This window comes from Monodelphis domestica, chromosome 2 (genome assembly GCF_027887165.1).
Source record: "Monodelphis domestica isolate mMonDom1 chromosome 2, mMonDom1.pri, whole genome shotgun sequence".
Taxonomy (NCBI): Eukaryota; Metazoa; Chordata; class Mammalia; order Didelphimorphia; family Didelphidae; genus Monodelphis; species Monodelphis domestica.
The window spans coordinates 319,657,069-319,683,544 of record NC_077228.1 but is presented as its reverse complement, the minus strand read 5'-3'; the positions used below and the strand labels follow the sequence as shown (position 1 = coordinate 319,683,544).

Sequence of the window (26,476 nt, the reverse complement as noted above, 5' to 3'; positions counted from 1 at the left end):
GAAGGATACCTTTTGCAAGAATGCAAGACTCCAAAACTTGGCTTAAAAACAAAAAGAGAAATTTATTAATTTAGAAAATAATGTTGAGAATGGCCAGGAGGATAGCAAGGTGGGACAGCAAGATGGGAAGCAGTTCCTGGGAGGACAGCATGAATGGAAAGGCTGTTCCTCCATGGGGACAGCATGGATGGAGAGGCTGTCCCCCAGACGACATCAGTTCTGGGGTTTTTATACTCTTCACATGCTATGTCCTGGTGTGGATGTGACCTAGAGTATTAGTCCCTCAGGCATTTGGTGGGGTGAGGTGGTCCTCTGACTGGGGTCTGCCTAGAGGCATAACGATTCATCTCTTTATCCATCTTAAATCTAGAGGACTACCAAAGAGGATAAACATCTCAGGACCCTAGGCGGGGCTCTTTGGGTGTTTCTAAGTTCAGAGTCCAGAAGATGCAAAGGCAAGGGATTTTCCCTGATAATAGTTTCTGAGTTTTCGGGGGCACAGTGCCCATGTCAATATGACAACTGTTATTTTACAAATATGTATATATATATGTCATATGTTTTTTGCAAATTATAAAGGTAAGAAAATAGTCTATTTTTATTTTAAGTTTATGACACTACCTTTATTTTAATATGCTGATACACATATTAAATATTACATTTGGTTTATTAGAGCATTATCCTAAAGAGGACCTGAATTAAAATTCTATTTCAATTTGTTATCTTGTCTTACCTAAGGCAAATCACTTCACATTTCTGAGCCTCATTTTCCTCAGCTGAAAAATGGGAAATGAACTAGATAACTTCTTAGTATCTTATATTGTTAAGTCCATGATTCTATGATCCTTTTAACTCTAGATTTGTACTACTGCTTATTTTTATTTACTATTATCCTGAACTCCTTGAGGGCAGGAACTGTCTTGCCAATGCCTAACATGATACTCAACATGTAGCTAAGTGTGGTCTTTTTCATAGAAGTCAGTAGTTTGAATACTGCAACTGACTTTGCAATATATTAACAAGTGACTTCTGCACAAAAATATATATATTCAACACAAGAAAGGTTCTTTTTATGATTATTCTTTTTTATATACAATATAAACTTAATAGCTGTAAATGAAACAACTTATTTTTAACAGACACTTGTCCTTTATTGGACAACTCTTCTATTTTATTTACCCTGATGAAAAGAAAATGATTAGATTAAAATTTAGAGGTTCAGCTATATAACTTCCTAATTTTCTTTGTTTATCCCTCAAGATTTCATCTGGTAAATTGTTGTCTTTTAATATCTTGCTATTATTAGTAAAAATAGAGATAGTGGCTTCCATGCATACTAAAAAAAACTACATTGAATATAATACCTGATTCTATTTAGGACAGAGTAAATTACTAGTTTCCTTTGATTTATTATTTATTCTTTTAAAACATTTAGATACTGTTTAAAGAATTGGGGGTAAAATCAATAAATTACATTCTATTACATTCTTATTTGGATTGGCCTCTTAGCTTTTAATCTTAAATTGATTATTTTACTCTCTCTCTCTCTCTCTCTCTCTCTCTCTCTCTCTCTCTCTCTCTGCTTCATACATTTTAGTAGCTTTCCCCCACACTTGGAAGTCTCCCTCATTGTCTCTTATCATCTGGCTCCCAGGGTTCCTTCTAGTCCAAGAAGGCTTTCCTGCTCCCCTTAATGCTGTCTTCCTCTTGAGCTAATTCCATTTCATCTTCTCTATATCTTCTTTGTACATAGCTGTTTGCATATTACCTCCCCTATTTGACTGTGACCTCTTCAAGAGCATTTACAAGAAAACTTAAGCCAATGGGCATTTATTAAGTGTCTACTAGGTACCAGATACTATATTTAAGCTTTGGGAATTCAAAGAAAAACAAAATTGTGTTCCTGCTCTTGAAGAGGTTATTCCATAACCTTAAGATAATACTTGTAAAGCACTTAACACAGTACCTGGCACGTAGTACTGCTTCTTTCTTTCTCTTTGAATATTGTGTATAAGAATATATTATATATATATATATTATATATGTATAGATATATAGAGAGAATATATCTATAATGTGTATAAGAATATATTACTTAGAATTTTTGCATTAGCTAGCAAAAAACAGCCTTACTTTATTAATGTAAAGAATTTTGCTTTCTAGAATATGCATACTTTCTTACACTTATTTATATTTTGAGAAATTAACTTTTGAGGCCCCCCTTTCCCTACTCTATTAGGATTCTTGTGTATTAGTTACTCTCCTTTAGAGAATACCTTTGCTTCTCTTTCCCTATTCTTATTAAGAATCTATCATATAGGGTAGAGGAGTAGCTAGGAATCTAGATAGACAATCAGATCTGGAGTTTGGATGATCTAGTTTCAAATCTTGTCTCAAGACATTTCCTAGATGTATGACTCTGGGGAAATCATTTAATCTTTATTGCCTTGCCCTTGCCCTTCTGTCTAGTGTTGTTACTAGAATAGAAAGTAAGGGTTTATAAAAGAAAACCAAAAGAATTTGCTATAGAATCCCAAGAGAAAACTGTAAGTGTAGATCAGTCGATAGATAGATAGATAGATAGATAGATAGATAGATATGAACAGATGAGTCAAAAAACCAAATCTGTTAATAATTTCTTTAAGGATTTATGATGAGACAACATATCAGCTAACACAGTTATTAGGGAGGAAAGTTACATCTCTAAACATTTTTATCAATAAGAGGTAGAGTCCATGTACAAATTGGGTGTTCAACTAAATTAATTAGCAAGCTATTCATTTAAAATTACTGAAAATCACTAATTTGAAAGCAAAAACCATTGAATTAATAAATAAAACTAGGAATTTTTCCAAAGAAAAAATAAATAAGCCATTAGCTAATTTGATTTTTTAAAAGAAAAGGAAAACTTCATTTAAGAACAGTTATAGCAAAGTATTTTAAAAATCTCTTTATGACCAGTGAGGAATACCTAAAGTCTTAATGAGAACACAATGGTAGCATAGATTGAATAAATAGAATTTTACTTCAAGGGACCTTGGTTAAAGCTTCTTCATTTACAAAATGAAGGGGAAAGGAAGAAAGTAAAAAAAGTATATTTCTAAGATCATTTCCATTTTAAATTCTAGTGAAGAAGAGGTAGCTTTGTGAAATACAATTATAAAATACAAAGACAGAGAAATATAGAAAGAACTAAATAAAATGATTCAAAATTATATCAGTGGGCTAAACATAGTACATACATCAGAAACAGAAATAAAGTAATTATTAAAGCATGAAGATGAATTTTGAAGTCATCACAGAACAAATAGCATTGATTCATATACAAATTAGCATAGTTATTGGTGTAGTACAGTGTTTAATTTGAATATTATTGCTTCTATTTATCATTTTTAAAAGGTTTTCTATTAGAGAATAATTCAAAATTAAAAGTCAAATTAATTTAAAATACATTTTTATATTCTTAAATATATTAAGAATGTAATTTTAGTTGAAGTATTAAGAGACAGCATGACATAGCGATAGAACAATTGCTTCAAAACTAGGAAGATTTGGGGTGAAGTTCCACATCTGATGCAGGCTAGTTTTGTTGCCCCTATGAAAGTTATTTAACTACTTAGTGCTGTAGGCAATTTGTTAAGACTTTAAGTTGCAGGGAAGTTATTGTTCTGAGCTAGTAGAGGGAATTTTCTCAGCTGACAGTTCCCTATACCAATGGTTTTGTCAAAATAAGAATTTCTATGAAACTATCTTCATGAAAGCATACTGGTAACTACTCATTAGTCTTTGAGTTTCTTGAAGTTAAAAAAAAGGGTTAAGTGACTTGCCATGGTCACACTTAGTATGTATCAGAGGAAAGTTTTGAACTCAGGTCTTTCTGGCTTTGAGACTACTTCTCTCTCTCCATGATGCCTCTATGCCTCTCCATTTAAACAAAATGTTTAAATGCATAATTATTCAAATCTTCAGGCTAATTATTTGCAAGTAGTTTAGTTTTTGATGTCAGTTTCATTTATATAGTTATGCAAGGTTAAAAAAATATCCCTTGATTTTTGGAAAAAAATATGTTAAAGTTATTTCTGAAGTGAATCTCTATATCAGATGATCTTTATTACTATTTTTTCAAAATAATGAAATGTACCTCAAGTAAATAATTTTGTTCTTTTATAATTGGAGTAAAAGATACAACAAACCTTCAAAAACAAAACCTTAGCTCCTTCATATCATGGGATCATAGATTTGGAGCTGGAAGGGACTTTAGAGGTTATTTAGACTAACTCCCTTATTTTATAAGTGAGGAAACTAAGGCTTAGAGAATTTAAGGTGACTTACCTTAGGTAAGAGGCAGAATCTGAACTTGAACTCAGATCCAAGTCTACTGTTTATTTCAGAGTATTATTATTATTTATTTTGATTCATATTGAAATAATTTGCAAAATAATACATAAGCTAAAGAAATGTTTATGGATGCATACATTATAGTAAGATTATCTCCTTTGCTTTTTGATTTAATACCTCTGCTTATAATTTTTCTATTAAGGAACAATGAGGAAGCATGTGCAAAGTTGAGAGAACATTTCTTTGAATGTCTTAACTTCTTACTTCCCTTTTCAGTTCTATAAACATCAGGAAAGATGCTTTATTTGCTTAAATTCAACATTTTATTTGGCACTAGCCATATAGGAGGTATTTTTGGAGCTAGCTCAAGGTGTGGTCAGGGAGGAAGAAGATATGATATAAAGATGAAGAGAAATTCTTTTCTGCCAGGGATCTTACAATCTGTAAAAGGTAGATTAAAAATGGCTATTACAAAAGGATTTTTAAGTAGCAGATTTTATCATTTCTATATTTATCTTTGCATCTTTTTGGTAAATTAGTAATAGAGTGTCAAGTAGATTACATATCATTTATTTGCTCCTTTATGACTTAGTTAAAAACATTATTGAAAAATCATATCTAAATAATATTCACCAGTCTCTTTTTTCTAATTGCAGATGGTTTAGCTGCCTTGTCATTCTCCATCAGTTCTCTTACTTTGATTGGAATGCTGGCAGCTATCACATACACAGTAAGTGTCACTGATTTGTTTCCTTACTCCAGAAACTTATTAAAATAATTTTTATATTTGCACAATTTCATGCAATTTGTTTTTTTCTTGTCATTTTAGAGACATTAGGCTTTTAGGAATACTATACTGTTAGGGGAAAAGAAAATCTTTGAACTTGAACACAGAAATGTTTTGACCATTATAATTTTGGCTTTTTTTTTTCTTGACTGTCATCTCATGGATTATTATAGCATTATATATTTGGAACTAGAAAAGACCAGCTAAATTTGTCATTATTAGGGCATTGAATAAAGGTGAAACAACTAACTGAAGAAAAATAGAAAAGATTTGCATTGGCTTTTATTTTAAAATGTTTTTACTATCCAGGATAGCATAACTACTATATCATCAGTTGTGAATTATACTGTTGTATTTTCCTTCTTTATTCTTTCTGTCTCCTACTAAGCAGTAGTTCTTCTGGGATACAAAATTTGAGCCACTTCTTCCAACCCATTTCTGTTTATACATTTGTTGCTCTCATCCTGTCCTCTTTTACTATCTATGTAATTGCTTTATTTTATTTTGTTCTGGTTTTGGTGCAGCCCTTTCTGGTGCCTAATCTCTAGAAATGTCAGAAGCAGTGACCTAAAGTAGTTGTCACACTTTGTCATGTCTCATGAGGGCCATTTCCTACCACAATCACTTACCACACTTAAGACTATTACATCCTATAATATACTTATTTTGCTTTCACTCAGTGCTCTTTGGCAATGTAACTCTTGTATATTCATATCCTTTCTCTCTTGAGGTTTTTCTAATAGATAAGATTGAACTTAGATAGTTTTTATGTGAACTATGCAATATCTCCTTGGTTATATACCGTTAGGGGAAACTCAAGATTAAACATTTCTCCACTTCACACTCCAGGAGAGTGCTAAATGCTTAATATTTTTTTGAACTTAAAAATGATTTATAACATTTAATTTTTGTTCTAGATTCATACTTCGAAAGTTAGCCATTGCCAAAGAAAAAAGTTTCAATTATTGTTCCAATATAGTTCCAATATAGCTTCCTCTCAGCAGAAAAAGATTTGAATTTTTTTGTAAAATAGCACATTATCAGGATAATTTTGCTACATTTAATCATTCAAATATCCTGATGTTATTAAAGATTTTAAACAAAGCTGTCATTGTTTCTTTTATTTATTCAGGTGTTTGGATATTTATGTCAGTTTTATTCTATACAGAATTTGCCATTTGAGATATATATATGTGTGTGTGTGTGTGTGTGTGTGTGTGTGTGTGTATGATTATTTTTTACAGACTAATTTGGTTTTGATAGGTGGCAAAAAGGCTTAGTTGAGGAAAAAACATGGTTCTGGAAGTCAGAAATCCTAAATTTTTATCTTGATACTATAACTAACTTTGGGTGTTACATCTTTGTGATTTAATTTTAAAAAGTAAAAATTTTTTAACTCTTACCTTCTACTTTAGAATCAATATTATGTATTGGTTCCAAGGCAGAAGGATGGTAAGGACTAGGCAATCGGGGTTACGTGACTTGCCCAGGGTCACACAACTAGTAAGTGTGTGAGACCAGATTTGAACCCAGGAACTCCCATCTCTAGACCTGGCTTTCAATCCCCTGAGCTACCTAGATGCCCCTGTGAATCAATTTTTTTTACTCTTAAGAGCAGTAATACCTTTCCTACATGTATTCATCTCAAACACTTCTCCCATTGCTGAACTATGCATTATCACTGGCTCTCTGTTTCCCAGACCAGGAATTCTCTTCCTCTTCCTTTCTGTCTTCTAGCTTCCATTTCTTACTTCGAGGTTTGGCTAAAATCCTACATATTGAAAGAAGCCTTTCTCAGTTCCTATTAATGCTAGTATCTACCCTCTGTTGATTATCTCCATTTATCCTGAGTTTGTTTTGTTTGTACATAGTTTTGTGTATATTGTCTCCCTCATTAGGTTGTAAATTTCTTGAGGGAAGTAATTGCTTTTTTAAAATTTCTTTGAATCCTCAGTGCTTTGCACAATGTTCACATTATTTAATAAATATTTGTTGACTTTCTTATTTGGGGTTTTTGTGACAATAAAATTACATATATATGAAAAAGTGAAAAATTTAAGATGCCCTTGTAAAATCAAGTTGTCATCCTAGAACAGTCATTTTAAGTCCACATGATTGAAATTGAATCTGATTTTCCTAAAGAAAAAAATATAATAGGACACATAATATTCCTAATTCAGAGGACTTCATCAGTTGGGTCTCTTATTTTGGGACTTTCTGAGTTTCCTTGATGATCATATGGCAGGGACTACGGAATGGTTTTTCTCATTTATAATGATTATCTTATGTTTTTATACTGTTTTATGGTTTATAGGACCCATTAACTTATTAAGCACTTGACATTAAGCTGAATTGGTGTGATTTGGTAATAAGGTTGTTTGAAATCTAATATTTTAGGATCCTTATAATGATTCAGTAATCCAATTTTTTTTAAAATTTTAGTTTGTTTCCTATGTGCCTTTGTACTTAATCAGTGGCCCTCTCTTTAGCAAACATTTATATGGTAGCACTAGAACACTTACCCAGAGGACCAAAAAGTGCTATCTTTGGTTGGTCACATTACCTGTACACAGCTGCAAACCCAGAAGTAAATCTGGAAGCTCTGAACAGTGAGTAAAAAAGTCATCATTAAATCATTGTACTTCATTTTGAAGGTGTGGTATGGATCTATCTTTAAGTCCTTTGTTCTACTGCATAAAGACAACCATTTAGAAATAACTGATAGTAGAGAGAGAAGACAAATTTTAAAAGCATAGCAATTTCAGGATGTTAATTTAGTGGTGAAATAACTAGCCTTATGTACTGTAGTTGTCCTTGAGCATTACAGGACAGTACAATAATTAATGTTTTCAGTAATGTCTCTGATTCATCAAAAGGGTTGGTTATATTGATAATAACTTCTTTGAAAATGGAGCAATGTACAAAGATCTGGCCTTGGTGTCAGGAAGACGTTACTTATTGACTTTGTGACCTAGGCAAGTCACTTAATCTCTTAGTGCCCCTAGGTAACTCTTTAAGACTATAAATTGCAGAGCATTTGCTGATCTGCATTGATAGAATTTGCTCACCTGTAGTTCACCATACTAATGAAAGCACAAATAAGTTTGGATTAAAAGGAAGGGAAAAAAACACCTTTTGACTACAGTAAAGAGAAATATGTAGAACTTGTAAAATGCTGTCATATACTTTTCTTATTTGATCTCTGTAGCCACACTGAATGTTAGCACAGCTATTATTTTTATTTTACAGATCAGAAAATATAATTAAGTACTTAAATAATGTGGTTACACAACTGTGTCTTGAACCCAGGTCTTCTCACTAAACACCAGTATTCCTTACATTATATAACATTAGATGCCTCAGATTTCCTTCTACCTTCTTATGACTTGTGAAAATTTTCATTTTGGGCATTGGAAGCACATAAACCATTTTGATTTCTAGGAACTTTTAGGTATAATTTTTTCTTTTTTTTTCTGTCTTTAGCTCAATATTAGATAATTTTGTAGTTCATCTTTTCTAATTAGTGCAACTTTTTTTTTTAGAAAAGCTTGCCATACCCCACATAGAATGATTTATGTCTCATGTCTTATCCCTCTCTCATTCATTTTTCTAAGAGCTGTCACTGATTTTCCTAAAGCATTAATCTGACCATGTCATTCTCTTATTCAATAAACTTTAGTGGTTTCCTGTTACCTCTAGATTAAAATATAGATTCTTCTTTTGGGTATTTAAAGTCCTTTTTAACTTGTCCCCAACCTCCTTCTCAAATCCTGTTACAAATTGCTTTGTGTACTTTACAGTCCAGGCACAATGGCCTTCTGGTTAAACTTCACCCTCTATTCTACATCTCTGTACCTTTGCTCAGACTGTTTCACAAACTTGGAATATATTGCCTCCTCACTACAACTAATCAGAATCCCATCAAGGCTTTTTTCTTTCCTTCCAGGATCAATTTATTCTATATCAAGCCTTTCTTCATACCACTCCTACCCCCTAGCTTCCAGTGTTGCCTCCCTGAAACAAGACAAAACTTTTGTTTTGCTTATGCATGTGTATATGTATATATGATATGCCCTCTAATAAATTATAAATTTCTAGAGAAAGAAAATTATGTTTTTTTGTTTTTATATCTCCATTTCCTATAAGTGCCTTGCCTATAATAGGGATTAAGAAATGCTTGTTAATTAGTCATCCATGATGATGATAAGGAAAAGATTATGACTTTCTATCATATATGTGTAGTCATTATTCTGACATAATTGGTTATTTGACATCTTTGTCCATAACAGATTAAATACATATAATTTTGAATACCTAATCTCCCCCTGCTGGATTGTAAATTTCCTCAATCAAGGACTATGTTATACAGTGATTCCTCACCTATCACAGGAGTTATATTCTAGAGACCCCTGCAGTAGGTGAAAATCCGCAAAGTGGCATTGTTATATTTATTTTATTATTTATATATATTTTAAGGGTTTATAAATCCTTTCCACTCTCCTATAAACCTTTTCCACACTCTTATTAACCTACACTCACTGAGCCAATCAGCACCCAGGATACAGAACACAGTGTTATGGTTGGTCTCCTTTCATTCCATTAATCAATAGGGTGCAATACAAAATTATATATATATATTTTTAATTGATTACTTAAATTAGAATATTTTTCCACAGTTACATGATTCATGTTTTCTCTCCCCCCTCATAAGTCCCTCATGATTGTCCTGGGTCATTCCATTGCTGCTAATAGAGAAGTCCTTTGCATTCGATTGTGCCATAATGTGTCAGTCTCTATGTACAGTGTTCTCCTGGTTCTGCTCCTTTCACTCTGCATCAATTCTTGGAGGTCTTTCTAGTTCACATGGAATTCCTCCAGTTCATTATTCCTTTTAGCAAAATAGTTTTCTGTCACCATCAGATACCACAACTTATTCAGCCATACCCCAATCAATGGACACCCCTTCATTTTCCAATTTTTTGCCACTACAAAGAACAAGACTATGAATATTTTTGTTCAAGTATTTTTCTTTATTGTCTCTTTGGAATATAAATCCAACAGTGGTATGGCTGGATCAAAGAGCAGACAGGCTTTTAGCACCCGTTTGGCATAGTTCCAAATTGCCTTCCAAAATGGTTGGATCAATTCACAACTCCACCAGCAATGCATTAATGTCCCAACTTTGCCACATCCCCTCCAGCATTCATTACTTTCTTTTGCTGTCATGTTAGCCAATCTGCTAGGTGTGAGATGATACCTCAGAGTTGTTTTGATTTGCATTTCTCTAATTATAAGAGATTTAGAACACTTTTTCATGTCTTTATTGTTAGATTTAAAATAGTTTTGAGCTTTAAATAGTTGTAGATAAGAGAGTGGGAGCCATAAACTGTGATAATTAAAATGTTTGGAAGCAAGGGAAATATATAACAATTATGACCACTGAAATATGTTTTCTACTGTGTCTTGGGTTTATATAAATATAAGATGGTCGCCAGGGAATATATTCCTGATTTATGAATATGCCCAAGCCAACTGAGTTTTATAGAGAAATTTAATTTATAATACACTGATTAATCAATAGAAAAAGAGAGAAAGTAAGAAAGGAATAAGAATGAAGGGCCTCAAGCCAATAAGGCCTAGACCTCAGTCCTAAGAGATAAATCAGTCAGTTGGTTTTATCACTCACCCAAGATCTCTCTAGGTAAGGCTTCTCATGCCAACCTCAGGCTCCACCTTCAAGAGAGCCTCCTTTCAAGAAATGTTTTCAGAGAATTCTCCTCCTGACTCCTCCTGAGTTCTCCTTCCACAGCCTCCTTCAAGACCTCTCCAGGAGCTCTCCCTCCAGGACCTCTCTCCTCTCAGACCTCCTTCCGAGCAACCTCCCTTCAGACCTCCTTCAGAGCCAGCCTCCTCAGTCCTCAGACCCCGCTATCTTTAAGGCAACAATCTCAGTTCCCTCCCCTCAGTTCTCACATCTACCAATCACTGTCCATGTCTTCCCTGTACCAATCGTGGCTCTAGCTTAACCCAGGACCGCCCAGAGGTCTGTCCCCTTTGCACATGTCTGTTGAAGGTCATATTCTCAAATAATTAAATCTTGATCTTTGCTGCAGTCCTTCCTAAATCCTGTTACTCTGAGTAGGGTGAAGATTGTAGTTTCCAAGACCTGGTTCTGTCATTCCAAGTATCTCTATTGTATCAATTCTAAAATCAATCATGACTCAAAGAACTTCCTGTTCTATGCTTAAGCATAGGTCAAAGCCCTTTCCATTGTTCAGCAAAAGGTTTCTGTTCTAAAGTAGTCTTAAGTAGGGAGGAGAAGGAACCTCCCATGCCAAGGAGTTTCATATTCCAATAGAGTTCTTACTATCAGTAGGAAAATTTTTCAAGTATGAAATTTCCCCATGGGGAAATTTCCAACATTCATAAGTCTAAGAAATTTTAAGGTTTACATTATTGATAGTTTTGATTTCTTTATCTGCCTATTCATGTCCCTTGCCCATTTATCAATTGGGGAATGACTGATTTTTTTTGTACAATTGATTTAGCTCCTTAGAAATTTGAGAAATTAGACCTTTGTCATGGGTTTTTGTTATATTTTTTCCCAATTTGTTGCTTCTCTTCTAATTTTGATTGCATTGGTTCTGTTTGTACAAAACCTTTTTTAAGGTAATGTAATAAAAATGATTCATTTTAGATTTTGTGATATTTAGATATATATTTTTTAAACCCACAATACAATGAAGCCGTGATAAGTAAACTGTGATATAGCAAGGGACAACTGTATTTGTATTTGCATTCCACACAGTATTTTACATATGAATATGCTGAACTCTATAAGTGTAAGTTTCAGAATAAGTGCCAATTTGCATTAGACTAATGGCTCGAAGTATTGCTAGATCAAAAAAATAACAGATGCAGTTCAAAAACCAGTAAATCTTAATGGAATATAGGAATTCAGTTTGCAACTATTTACTAAACACAATGCTAGATGCTGAAATGAATGAAAAAAAAAATTAAGACATTGCTACTCAATTACCTTGAGAGCAATTGGAAAAAAAATGTCATTAGTGGGTAGGAGAAGTGGGTATAAACTATCTGAGCTATCTGGAATAATTTAGTTAAGGACAAGTTGACTTATATCCCTTTTAGTTCCTGAGGGCATTGTTTTTTTTAAGCCATATTGTTTAATTGTTAATAGTTGTTCATCATAATGATTTTGAAGCATACAAAAAAAATATTAAGTTCTGAAAAGGAGGTATAATAAATTTAGGCACTTCCAGGAAATTGGGGGGAGGGAGGAAGGATAAATTATCTAGAAATTCACATTCGCAAACTTGTGTTGCTAAAGAATGAGATGTTATTTATTACATGTTTTTTATTTAATGTTGTAGCCTCAGCTAAGAGAAACCAGAAGTTGCCAAGAATGACATTTGATGTGTATATATATGATAAATATATGTTTGCATATATATGCATATATATAATATATGTAGTGTATAGTATGTGTGTACTTTCTTAATAACATTAAGAGCTAAAATAAAGGAAGAACTAGTTCACTCCATATAAGAAATTAGATTTACGTGGGGAAGAAAATTACTTTTAACTCTTTATTATTAAAATAAAGTTAGTTTTGTCCTTTAAAAGTCTCCTATGACAAAATTTGATGACATATGTATTTGACAGGGTATAAAACTAGCTTTTGATATATCATGATCCAAGGATATTTTGTTATAGTGGTATTTATTCATTTATAATTCTTCAGAGTCTGTAGTATTTATGGCAGTCATACAACAGCACAAAAAGAATATTAGTATAAAATATATCTATCAAAAGGCAGTGAAGAGGAGCAGTGTGGGTGTGAGCAAACTTCTTATGTGACAAATATGATAGATAAACAAATATGAAGAAGTACCATAATAAAGGCTGTCATCAAGAAAAATATGATCAAGAAAGAAATTGGACTAATCACATATTGAGAGTGAGGAGTAGCATCCAAACAACCTGATCCTACTGGTAACTTTTGTAAAAGTTAAAATGGTTGGATGTCATAAACTGTAAGAGTTAAAATAGTGGAGGCCTTTCACTGTAGTGATTAAAATAGTGGAAGACTATAAATTGTGGTAGATATGAGTGGATGAGTAAATTGTGACTGCAGAAAATATGTTTTCACTACAGTGTCTTGTTTCAAATCAAATATATAAGGTGGTCACCAGGGAAATATTCCCAATTATGAAATATACCCAAGTCAACTGGGTTTTATAGAGATTTTAATTAATTAATACAATGAGGAATTAAAGAAAGAGAGAAAAAGGAAATAATGAGAAAGGGATAAGCAGGCCCTGGCCAGTCCTGGCAAATCCAGGCCTAAGCCCAAAGATCAGTCAGTCCTTAATCACTCACCACAATATCTGTCCAAGCAAGGATTCTAGTGACACCAGGCCAGCTCTATCTCAACTGACTTCACCAGCTCAATCCTGAATCTGAATCTGAATGTGAATCCGAAAGTCCCCGAGAGAGTCTTGAGAGAGACCCTTCAAGGCAGCCTTTTCCAGCTGACTGTCCCGAGGGAGACCCGAGAGAGACAGTCTCCTCAGAGGGAGTTCCAGCCAGAGTCCTCCTCAAAGGGAGTTCCAGCCAGAGACTGTCCCAAGAGCCTGTTTCCAGAGCTCTCTCCCATCAGCCTCCTTAGAGACTGGTTTTTTTTTTAGGAGACTGTCATCTCCTTATATAGGGAATTTTCTCCTATGTCACCTCCCCTAAGTTCTCCCATCTACCAATCACAGTATACGTTTTTCAAAGGACAGACCATTCTTAGTTCACACCTAAGAAGCTGTAAATTTTTGAGTAATTCACACCAGGGAAGCTCTGAGTAAGTTTCTCACCTCTTTGTTCCTTGTAAATTCACAAGTTGCTTGACCTTTATAGGTACTTAGCACCCTTTTTGTATTAGTCCTAAAATAGGCGTGGCTTAAGTATGGGTTTAAGTACTTTTCATTGTTCAGCAAAGAGTTTTTTCCCCTAAAGCAGGCTTAAGTATGGGTGGAGTAGAGTTCTCACATTCCTGATCTAAGTTACTTTCACTGTCCAAATGGGGAATGGTCCCAATTTTAAGGTTTACAATCCTAACCCTATGAAGTAGGGTCTGAGAATTTTTTAAGGTTCACATTTCACAGTGTTAGGAGAAAGCAAGGGATTCAGATTGGGTGGATGCCCTTGCAAATTTGTATAAGGATATGTACAAGAGTAATGCAGGATAGGCAGGTATCATTGTAAGTATCAATGATAGGCATTGTATCATTGAAGGAAACATACAAATCAATGAGTTCACTGATTCATGGTCAGTATCTAGTAGGAAATTACTAATTCTGGTTTACTTTGTAAGCCATTTGGGATCTTCTGTATTGTATGTGAAAAATTAAAAGAAATAAGTTTCAAGATTTATCTTGGACCTTGTATTTTCCAAATTCTGGATGTTTTATAGTCTCCTAAAATTAATGATCCAAAATGATGTTGAAGTCATTGATACATGATGGAGACAGCAGAGAACTGAAGACATTTGACTTTGCTAACCCCAAATGGAAAAATGCCATTAAGGTCAATTGTGAAACACACTTTACTGCTAATGGAATGTCAAGTTCCTTAGTGATAATAAATATCTTATTAGTTCTTCTCCCCAAAAGTGCTTAGTACTGTAAACATAAAATGGAGTCAAGAGATTTATAGTCTGTTACCCAACTCCAATCACAGTTCTCTAGAATACATCTTATAATATGTTAAAATCAATATTTTCTTTTTTATGTACAAGAAAAGTGAATGAATAGAACCACTTAGTCCCAGGATTGGTTCAGTATTTTGTTTTGGGGAATTTCAATGTAAACATTCAATATATATACTTAGAAATTTACACAGAAGTATTATTGAGTTGAAGGAATACTACTAAAAACAAGTCATTTTAATCTTTCTAGTAGTTTTCTGTGACATGGTATGGTTTTTATAATCTTATAAACCTTTCTTTTCTGAAGATACTGAAAATGTTTTAGGTAGTTAATCATATTCTCTGATAGATCTCAGAGCTTTACTTTGCAGATTCAACTTGATGTCCCATTGAATTCTTCTTGCTGTAGATTGTTAAGGTTCCTATTAGAATATTAAACCCAATGAACAAATGGCTCATCCCATTTCATTTTCGACAGTATACGTTCATTTTGGATACTTTTCTCTTTTGATATTTACTTCCTGTTTTGTTCATTTCAAAATTTTAAGGATATCTTCATTTTCCTCCTTACCCACAAAATAGTAGGTAAGATTCCTACATAGGTGATTTCTGACGACTTTTCTGGTTCTATAATACTTTTAGAATTTAAAAACAAATTAGCATTTTAATGGGTACATACCAAAGGTGGGGACATTTTCTTTAGAGTAAGTATGAAAAAGGAGAATTATCAAATGGTTAAACATTTCTTTCTTAAATTAAACAAATATTCTCTATCATATACAGAGGAATATCCTGTGTGCTAGAAATGACACAAAATAAAGATACATTTGCTATGCTTAAAGAACTTATAGTGTAATAATTTCTTGTCCCCTCATTCCTGTTTCTAAGAAAGATGTTCTGTTCATGCTAAGAGAATGAGACCACTAAAAGGTGGTCTCATCTACTTTGTTCAACATTTCCTGATTAGTATTTCATACATCTTCAGAAGAATTATCTTAATTTGCCTTTGTGAGAACTTCCTAATTCTTGTCTTAGAATTTTTTATTGGCTGATATTTCAAAATTTTTATAGGCAGTTCATATCTTTAATAAGAATTGTTTGAATTGTGATTTTCCTAAACAAGCTAAAAATCATTTCCTACAAATGAATTGGTTGGTGTTATGTGTATTCGAAAGGATAATCTGAGGGTATTTCTAGTTGTAATAAATGAGATACTCTGGCTTTACTAGAGAGCTACTAGGGAAACCTGAAGGTGCCTAGTTGTATTGGAGATAGAGATACTTCTGAGAGAGAGAGAGATACTACTAGAGGGGATACTCTGGAGTTGCCTATTGATCACTACTGAATGGCAAATAGATCATGATATTTCCTACCCTCCACCCTTCACCTTCCAGTTTTCTACCCACTCCCTCTTGCCTCCCTTCCCCTCCCCCCTGTTAGTCAGCCACCTTTCTATGTAACTCAAAGGTGAACTTTTAGGTTTAGAGAAGATACTTTTCCTCTCTTTCTCAAGTAAGGAGGTTTATTAGGGAAGACGGGACAGGATGGAAGATAAGGTGAGAGGGATGGGGTTATCCCTAATCTATAATGAGGATTACTAGGATTTTGGGAGATATCAGTCCTGTCACAACTGTGACAAGTCAGTCAAGGAGATGGGAGGATAACTGTTTAATCTTCTTTCTTCTTCCTTCACACTCAAATCTCAGAGACACCAATATCTTCTTCACCACACTAAGCCACCAACAAAAGTTAATTTCTTCTCAGTCTAGCTCCATAAACTCCCCCCCCCCAAGGGTCTTTCAGCCTAGTACAAATTAGCTAACAGGTGACCTGTTCAGAGCTTCTTCCCCCTTCAGCCTGACTTGCCTCCAACTGTCTTTCCTGGGAACATTCTATTTAGAATGTTCTTTTTTGATTGACAGCTGAGGACCTTTACTTTGTTTTGCATACTTGGCTTGTCTTGTAAATCCTGTCTTACACAGATGGCAAATTGATCTTCATGATATTCACCTTCTTATTCCCTAAGTGTTTGCTTATGAAAGGTTTCTTTTCATGTCTAACTTTTTTTGGCTTAAAATAGATGAGTTCCTTTAATTATCTTTCTTATTTTACACAAATCTAGTCTAAGAATTTATCATTTTATTAACTTGACTTCATATTGTTCCAACCATTTAACAATCTCACTTAGTATAGCTCTCTTTAGGATAAATTCACACCAAGTTGTCATTCCTCCTTCCCAACTCTTACCTCCTTCCATTCCTTCACTATATTATAGTCTTATTAAAATAGAACAAATACTGAAAGAACATAAATGAAGCTTCAAAGTGTATAAAAATTTTCTGAAAAAACTTGTAAAAGAATAAAATTAGATGAGAAGAGATGAATGAATTCCAGTCTCTGATTTGACTGAATGAGTATCTTATCACTGATCATGGATCTTTGAAAGAATTAAAAGAATCAAAATTTTTATTTCAGTATTCAAAGATCTACCATTTCTTAACTGTGGGTTCACTATGACATCTATTACACTTAGTACATGGCCTTCAATAGTTTCTGTAGCCTAAAACTAAAACACCCTAATTTAATAAGCCTGATTATATATCTCTAGGTTAATTTCCTTTGGGCAACAATCTGTTCTTATAATATTAATAGAAAAATGAAACAGTCCTTAATAAAAAAGTGAGACAGACAGGATCTTATACTCTCCTGGAGACATACAATTTACCCCTGCATCACTTTTAGAGCTTTTAGTCTTCTCTGCTTGTTCTTCATTTATATATTTTTATAACTGTATTTAATTATGATTGGTTTTCTAATCTTGTGCATTTTACATTTAAAAACATTATTTTTCTTAAAGAGACCCATTGACTTCACCAGTCTGCAAAAGGGGTCTGTCATATTAAAGAGTTCAAGAAACTCTGCTGTATGCCACCTCACTTGATAGTCTCATTAGCTGTCTTAGGTTGAGTGGTATCTTTGCAAGTGATTACAGATCTGTAAACTATAAAAATAAATTAGCAATGAATTGATTATTGATTATAAACTGATTAGTTACTCTGCTTGCTGTGCTTACAAAGTATCTTCAGTTTAAGTGAAGTGAAATGAAGCTTATAAGTGAACTTCTCTTCAGGGCCAGGTACAAGGATACTAAGGAGACTCTTGTTATATAAAATAAACTATTGAGAGTATAAGGATAAAAAAAGGATTTCAAACTCTAAGGGTTTCTAACTTCACCCAAATAAAACTCCTTGGTTCCACAAGGAACCACTTCTCCTATATACACAGGTTACACTGATCCTTCCTGATCTGACTAACCCAAATTTTCCCTATTCTACACTTAGACTACTAACACGATTATCCTTATACTTCTTAACATTGTCTCCAAGTTATAAAAATAACAAAGGCTAGCTGGTTGAGCCTTAGCAAGATCGAAGTTGGGACTCTGAGCCTTAGCAGACTCAGAATCCAAACCAAAGACCAGGTCTTTCCTTGGACTTCTCCAAGATAAAACAATCTATGAAAACAGCAATATATAGTCACTAGTGTTTCCCAAATTGGAAAAGGAAAAACACTTAACTCCCTTAGGTCTTTCCCTCCTTTCCTTCTACTTCAGAGAGTGAGAGAGAGAGAGAAAAGAAGATATCACCTGCTCTCACCACTCCAAGAGAGTGTAATGGCTCACTCCCTCAGAGTAACAGCCACACCCAGAGAGTAACTGCCACATAAAAACTGTTAAATTGTCAACATTTGAAATTGACACTCTGTCTCATATCTGCTTCAAACTCCAATTCTTTCTCAAGCCAGCTTCTCTACTTCTTATCTCTAAACTAATATAACAAGACTTAATTTCTAATATCATCCTTATAATTTCTTACCTTAGACCATATGGAAAGATAAAAAAAATCTCTTCCATATGCTCACTATTCTATGTAATTCTAAAGCTATACCTAACCTTATTATTATTATATTTCCCACAAAAAAGATTTTTTTTCTTATGTTTATCTTATCCTATTCTTATTGCTACATCCTATCTATGCTAACCTACACTAGGGATATAAGTCAAAGGAAAGAAAATTTCAATGAAAACAAAGAATCAATGAAAACAGAATTGTACAAGTACAAGTGTAAAACATACAATTACAGAAATTCAAAATGCAAAATCCAAAATGCAAACTTTTGAAACAGTAAAATACAGTTACAAAAATATCCAGCCCTAATCTATCTCCTACATTATAGTTCCAAATCACAAACTGCATTTTTGACATCTTCAGCTGGATTTCTTGTAGCTATCACAATTCAGCTTTTCTAAAGTAGAATTATCTTTCCCCTACTACTGCTTCCTAACTTCCTTATTGTAAGGGCTTAAAATTTAGGGGTTTGACTAAAATATGAGAATTCTAAAGAGGTGTGAAGTTTTAGTCTACTCAGGTGTGAATTACTCAAAAGTTTAATCTACTCAGGTGTGAATTAAGAATGGTCACTCCTGTGAAAACATCTACTGTGATTGGTAGATGTGAAACCTAGGGGAGGTGAAATAGGAGAAAATTTTATAGCTCAAGTCAAGTGACTTTTAGTAGCTTTTATTTACAAAGAGGTGGAACGAGTGAAAGAGAAATGTAAGAAGAGAGTAGAGAAAATGGCTAGCCTATTACACTAAATGTTGCTCCAGTATCTGGCTCAGCTCTGGCAAGGCTCCTTAACCCTAATCCAGAGGACCCAGTGATGGCTTATATTCCATCAAGGAGGCCTTTCTGGAACTAATCTCTCTAGGAGCCATGAAGGGAAGGCCAGTTACTCACTCAACCAAGAAGCAATGAATCAAATGAGTATATCCAGAGCAGCCCTCCAAGAAGCAGTCCAAGAGCCAAGGTCCCAAGTCGAAGGTGAGGTCCAAGTCCAAAGCCACCTCCAAGAGGCAAGTTACCAGCCGAAGCTCCAGACTGAAAATTCAAGCCGAAGACTCAAGCTGAAGACACCTTGGACAGGAAGTTAAGGACTTTTTATAGTCCTTTTTCCACATTACTTCCTTTCCCTTCCTCCACTTCACAGGGGCCAATCACAGCTTCCAAATTGCCTATCATTGACCAGAGGGGCAGTGTCTGTAGGATCCACCTTTCAGGCTCCGAGGGTGTAAACACTTATCAAAGGATTCACAAGTTTCTGACTAATTGAGCTAAAGGGGTGGAGCTCTCTAAGTAAGTGACCTGTGAACTCCCTTACTTAGTATTAAGTAGGGGTATTTAAGTTTTTGGTTGATTAATTCAAAATAGACAAAGAGAATAAAGAATTCTCTTTAACAAACTCCCTGTGATTCTTTGGGAGACTAATCTCCCCAATAAATCATTTAACATAACCAGCTTATACCTCTAAAGATCTTCTAGCTAAAGGTGCATAAAATATTGTACTTTTCTAACAAGAAGTTACAATAGTTAGAGATAAGAGGGAAATAGAAGAGAGAGAGAGAGAGAGAGAGAGAGAGAGAGAGAGAGAGAGAGAGAGAGAGAGAGAGAGAGGAGAGGAAAACCAATGTTTGCTAGGCGCATTGAAAAAAAAAATATTAGGGGATAGTCCCCTTTGGCATAAGAGTTTACATTCAGAATAACTTTGTTCAAACCCCTTCAGTTCAATCAATTATATCCCAAAATTCATTCTGGATTCTTTGATGCAGTGGAGGTTTCTTTTTGACACTTTCTTCAAACAGTTCATTTTCTTGATTCAAGGAGTTAGTGAGCTTCTTTTCCTGAAATTTTTCTCAAAAAAAATTTAAGTCTCAGATTATACAAAAATTATACAGTTCCCCCTGAGGAGAGTATTGACCAACACCTGGATCAACTCAGAATGTGTAGTTGAGTTATGGGGTATATGAGTCAAGTGTCGAAAGAAAAACAAAAAATGCAAATAGAAGAAAAAATTACTTTGGGAGAAAAGAAAATCAAAATAAAACCCAAACTATAAAATTTATATATGTAAACATTTCTGAGTAAAAAAAGAAGAAGAAGAAGAAATACACAACAGGTTTTTTAAATCATGGTCCATTTGAAGTGATGTATGTCCCACAAGCCTGTAGGACAAATATAGTAATATTACACTTACCTACTGGCAGCCAGTACTACAGAAAGTTGCCCTACTGATTTTGATGTAAAAGTGAAGAATCATTCCTTGGTCTGATTTTATCTTCACTCTCAGGGATAGGGGAGCCAAAATGGCAGCTAAACTAAGGTACTTGTTGGAATTTGGTACTGTGAAGACCTGAGTCTGATGTATGTCAAACAGCTGCTACCTCAAACCTCAAACAAGTCCTCTGTCTTAATGCAGATCTCATTAATCCCACAAGGATTGTTGGTCTTGTTGACCTTGTGCTTCTTTGCACTGTACAATGGCTCTTTTGTGATCCCTTCTCCTGGAATCAGATACAATTATTAATCACAGTCCCACAATATTTATCAATGACAGGTTTCCATAATCTAAAGCTTTTGGGTATGTATTGATACTGGAACAAATGGAACAAATTTTATTCTATTGCAAAATCAAAAAAGATCAAGTACAAGAATTTTTTTTAAAAATTTTAAGTATAAGAAATAAGAAAGGGAAAAATAAAATATTCTTACTGCAAATGAAAAGAAAAACAATAATAAAAATTCAGGAATTAAATGTCTTTCCCAAATAATATCCACTTGTCTATGGACTTTTACTAAGTAAGGGAGTTCACAAATCACTTACTTGGACTATTATAGTAGAGGATACCTCTGTCTGTGGCTAGAGTGTGATATTTGGAGTTCCAATCCTGCCTCATATTTACTAGCTCTGTGGCCTTGGGCAAGTCACTTAACCTTGGTGAATTTCAATTTCCTCATCTATAAAAAGGAATACTACAAGCTTCTACCTCTCAGGATTGTTATGAGAATCAAATGAGTTAACAATTATAAATGCTTTGTAAACTCAAAAGGATATAAATGATAGCTATTATTATTGTTGACTATAATTGCTCAAATTTCAGTATCATCTCTCATTCACACATATAGTCAATCCATTAAATATTATCATTCTATCTCTACAATATAACTAATATTATATCCTCTTTTCTTCTTTAACACAGCCACAATCTAACCTTTTAGGCTGTCATCATGTCTGTTTTCTTCTACCGCAACAATCTTCTAGTTTCTGACTTAAATTTATTCTCACTATAGTTCATCTTCTACTCAGCTGCCAGAGTGATTTTCCTAAATCATAAGTCTGGCCATGTCACAGTAATTACAATAGCCTTTTGGGGGTTTTGATCTAGTATGAGAAGTACAAGACAAATACTTCAATAACAAATAACAAAAAGGAAGTGTGTGATAATTGCTATATGAGAGCTCTATTGGAGGGAGAGATATTTCTGAACAAGTTGTGAATAGGTATTATTTAAGTAGCCAGTGGAAGAGCAGAGTATCAATTGAGACTTAGTCAGAAAAAGTACATGCTGTGTATGGGGGAATAGTGAACAATTTTTTTTGGGGGGGGTATCTTAAAGCAAGCCTAAAATAAGAATTACTCCATCAGGCAAGGTTTATGTTTGCCAATTTCCCATATAAACGGCATTGAAATATGATTCAGGATATTAAGAAGTTGGAACTGGAACAGAGATAAAGCAAAGATACTTCAAATTTAGTTGAGTGAGCCCAGAACCAAAGAAAGAGAAATAGCCACACCCAGGAATAGGAGATATAGAACAAGCTGTCCCCCTTGCTGGTGGCCATAAACCAACTTGACTCAGCTTAAATTTTCCTCTAAATAAGTAATTACTTAGATCCTATTTAACTAAAATATATTTTGGGTTTTTTAAAGTACATTTTTCAGAGACAAGATGGTGGGTTAGAGGCAACCCAGCTGAGCTCTGAACATTCATTCTCCAAACAGCTTTAATGTCTCAGATGAAATTTTGAAGTGACAAAGACAATCAAAATTCAGAGTAAGACATTTTTCCATCGTAAGAAATATTATGAAGTCAGCAGAAGTTTGCGATGCTGGTCTGTCCAAAGCCCATTCACATAGCAGCAGCAGTTTCAACAGTTCTCAGTTCACAACCAGAAAGTAGGTGGGACACTGGTCAGAAAGATATTTTAGGGGAAACTTTTCTGGTACTAGGTATATCTAGCACTAATTGGCAACTTGCCCATTCTCAGTTCTGGGTCACAGTTTCAAAATACTTTGTCAAAATACTGTTTCTTTGACCTGACCTACAACTCATTCAACCATCATTTATTAAGTACCTAATAGTATACTAAGCACTAGAGAAACAAAAAAATGAAACAATCCTGACTTCAGGGGATTTGCAATATCAGTTTCGTTAGGGAAACCTACAGGGACAATTCTTGATTTAATCTGGTTCTCTTCCTCCTGGAATGAGAGTTGTTTGATGAAAATGCTAACAGTTATGCCTCCTCTCACTGAAAAAGCTCCACTATTATCTCAATTAGCAGCTATAGATCTCCTTTACTAGGAAAGTTTTAGCTAGGTCCTTTCTAATATCTGACTTCCCTGAGTAGTCCTCAAGTAGTATTGGATAAATTGTTCACAAATCACTGGGAGATGGATTATATTTTCTGCCCTACTTCTTAGCTGCTCCCAGTGACAGTTTCTGTGTTGTTGCTGTTTTAGATACTTGGAGGAAGGTACATATTTACTCTAGTTCTGTTATAGCCCATTGATTGGAAACTTGTCTATTTGTAAATAGATTGGTAGAGCTTGAATAGATCTTTAAAAACATCTAAATCAATACCCTGTATCTTATACATAAGGAAATAGGCCCAGAGAAGAAAAAATTACTTTATTGAGTTTACCAGCTACTTAGTAGAATAATAGCAATTAAAACTAAGATCTTTTGACTTCCAAATCATTTGTTTTACCTTGTAACAAAAATATAATATTAAAAAATTTTATGAATACATTTTCTTTGTTACTTTTGTTTTTTGATATACTCTTTCTACTTCTCTACCAAAAACAACAACAACAACAAAAAGCCCACTATCTTTTATCTAAAAATAAAAGAGAAAATAACAGTTTAGCAACATATTGACTGAGTCTGATAGTATATGGGGTATTCCATATCCAGTGGTCAAATTTAATACAAGCAGAATAAACCATTGCCCAGTTACTCTTCCCCATTCGCAAATAGAATCCTCCCTTAATGACAAAGTGACCCATGAAATCTAAGTTTGTAAAACATTGAATCAAAAGGGCCTTTTTTTGTACTTATAAATGTGGGTAGCCTTACACTAATAGGTCACTTTAGAAGCTTGGTAAAATTCTATATTAATTGAAGTGGTTATAATATATTTTTTAAATCCTTCCTGAGGGACTAGGATGATTGATTAGTCTGCAAATTGTCTCAAATGCTTTTTGATGTCAGTTATTTCATGGATGAAATAAATACTGCAAGGATAATACTAAGTTGGTTATAGTCCAGAGGAGAGCAACTAAGAGAGTTGTTCTCATTCATTCCATTTAATGATTGTTTGGATAAATTAGGAATCTTTAGCCTTAAAAAGAGAAGATTTGGGACATGATAGATGTCTTCAAGTATTTAAAGAACTTCCATTTGGAAAAGGAATTGGATTTGATCTACTTGGACTTGCTCTCAGGGGCAAAGTAAGAATCAGTATGTGAAAGTTGTAGAGGCAAATTCAAATTTAGGGTCAAAATATGGAAAAGTACCGTGACCAGTAGAGCTGGACAAAGTGGAAAGACTAGTTTATGTGGGGTACAGTGGATTTGTCTTTATATAGGTCTTCAAAAAAGGTTCAAAGAACACTTGTATAATATAGAGTAGATTATTAGTCAAGTATGGGTTGGATAGAAGGCTCTGAGTTCTCTTCCAACTTTGAGATTCTGAGATTACCCTATTAATTATTTTCTGAGACTATTTTTTTATAATTATTCTCTTTCCTCCAATATTACTGTTGTAGAGATTTTGTCTGGATCATTATTTTGCTTTTAAACAACAGTGAAATGACAGATAGTCAATACACATTTATTAAGTGCCTGCTATGTGTCAAGCGCTGTGCTAAGTGCTAGGGACACAAAGAAAGTTAAAATATAGCACATGTGCCCTCAACCTTACAATTTAATGAAAATTGTATGAGAATTTTACAAGTTCTCTTTCTGAAAGATAGAAGTTATTATTTTTTTTAATTTTAGCAAGGATTTTAAAAAACATTTTTATTTGGTCAATTTCAAACATTATTCCTTGGAAACAAAAATCATTTTCTTTTCCTCCCTCTCCTCCCATCACCCCTCCCATAGCCGATGCATGCTTCTACTGGGTATCACATGTGTCCTTGATCCGAACCATTTCCATGTTGTTGGTATTTGCACTAGGATGTTCATTTAGAGTCTACATCCCCAATCATATCCCCTCGGCCCCTGTAGTCAAGCAGTTGCCTTTCCTTGGTGTTTTTACTCCCACAGTTTTTCCTCTGCATGTGGATAGTGTTTTTTTCTCATAGATCCCTGCAGATTGTTCAGGGACATTGTATTGCCACTAAGGAGAAGTCCATTATGTTAGATTGTACAACAGTGTATTGGTCTCTGTATACAATGTTCTCATGGTTCTGCTCCTTTTGCTCTTAGCAAGCATTTTTAAAGCACCTACTATGTGCTAGAAACCATCCTGAGTGCTTTACCAATATTATCTCATTTCATCATAATAATAATCCCGGGAGGTAGATGCTATTATAATTGAGAAAACTGGTAGACAGAAGTAAAATGTCTTGTCCAGTGTTCTACAGCTAGGACTTACCTTATGCTTTCTGATTTGTAATAGTCTATCCATGGCACCATATAGCTGCCTCAAGAAGTATAAGAGTAAACACTGGTATATCTATATATCTTGCTTCCCCAACTTAATTAACAAGCTTAGAACACTAAATCTGTGATTTACTCAGGGTTATCACAGAACAATAGGTATTGACTTAAAGTGAATTCATGAATGAATTTTGATGTAATTATTTAGTTTTACCTTTTTTCTCCTTTTTACTTTCTTTTCTTAATGACCTCTACTCTTATTCCATAATGGAACTTTTCTCTCCTAGATAATCCTGTAGCTCTTTTCAGTCTTGGTTTTAAGGATCTGATGTGGTGTGGGATTGCTCTTATCCCTTTTTGTGAGAAAAGACTAGAATTAATCTTTTACTCATGAAAGTTACCAAGTTTTTATTAGAATTACAAACATATAAAGAGAAAGCACTCAAATGTTTTCCTTAAGGGAAAGCAAACAATTATTTTGTGTGTGTGTATATATATATGTATATATATATATTTATTGTATATTATTACATATTTAACTTACCTTATTAAGTTTTAGGTTGAATTAGAAACAAACTTTTTATCTTACATTACTGCTAATGAATTAACATATATTCTACTAAAATAGAAATAAAACTTTAACCTTAAAACCTTTTGAGTTTATACATGATTCTCATGGAGCTTGAGTCTTTCTATGGCCTCTCTGGTCTATCTATAAAGATGGAGCTTAATGATAATATGAAAAATTGTTACAGTAGTACTTGGCAATTTTCACAGATGATGTAGCTTACAACTATATTTTTATTAATGTGTTTTGTACTGCAGTGATTTTATCTAGCCTCAGGTAT

At 33.9% G+C, this 26,476-nt stretch overlaps 1 protein-coding gene across 2 annotated transcripts in view; it reads left to right on the top strand.

Moving 5' to 3' along the window:
• LMBRD1 (LMBR1 domain containing 1) overlaps nt 1–26,476 on the top strand; it is a 291,538-nt gene that overhangs the window by 168,703 nt on the left and 96,359 nt on the right. For both annotated transcript variants that reach the window (XM_016431147.2, XM_001372997.4), the window contains exon 7: nt 4,995–5,068. In XM_016431147.2, the coding sequence (XP_016286633.2) occupies nt 4,995–5,068 (74 nt within the window). The remainder of the gene's footprint in view (nt 1–4,994; nt 5,069–26,476) is intronic.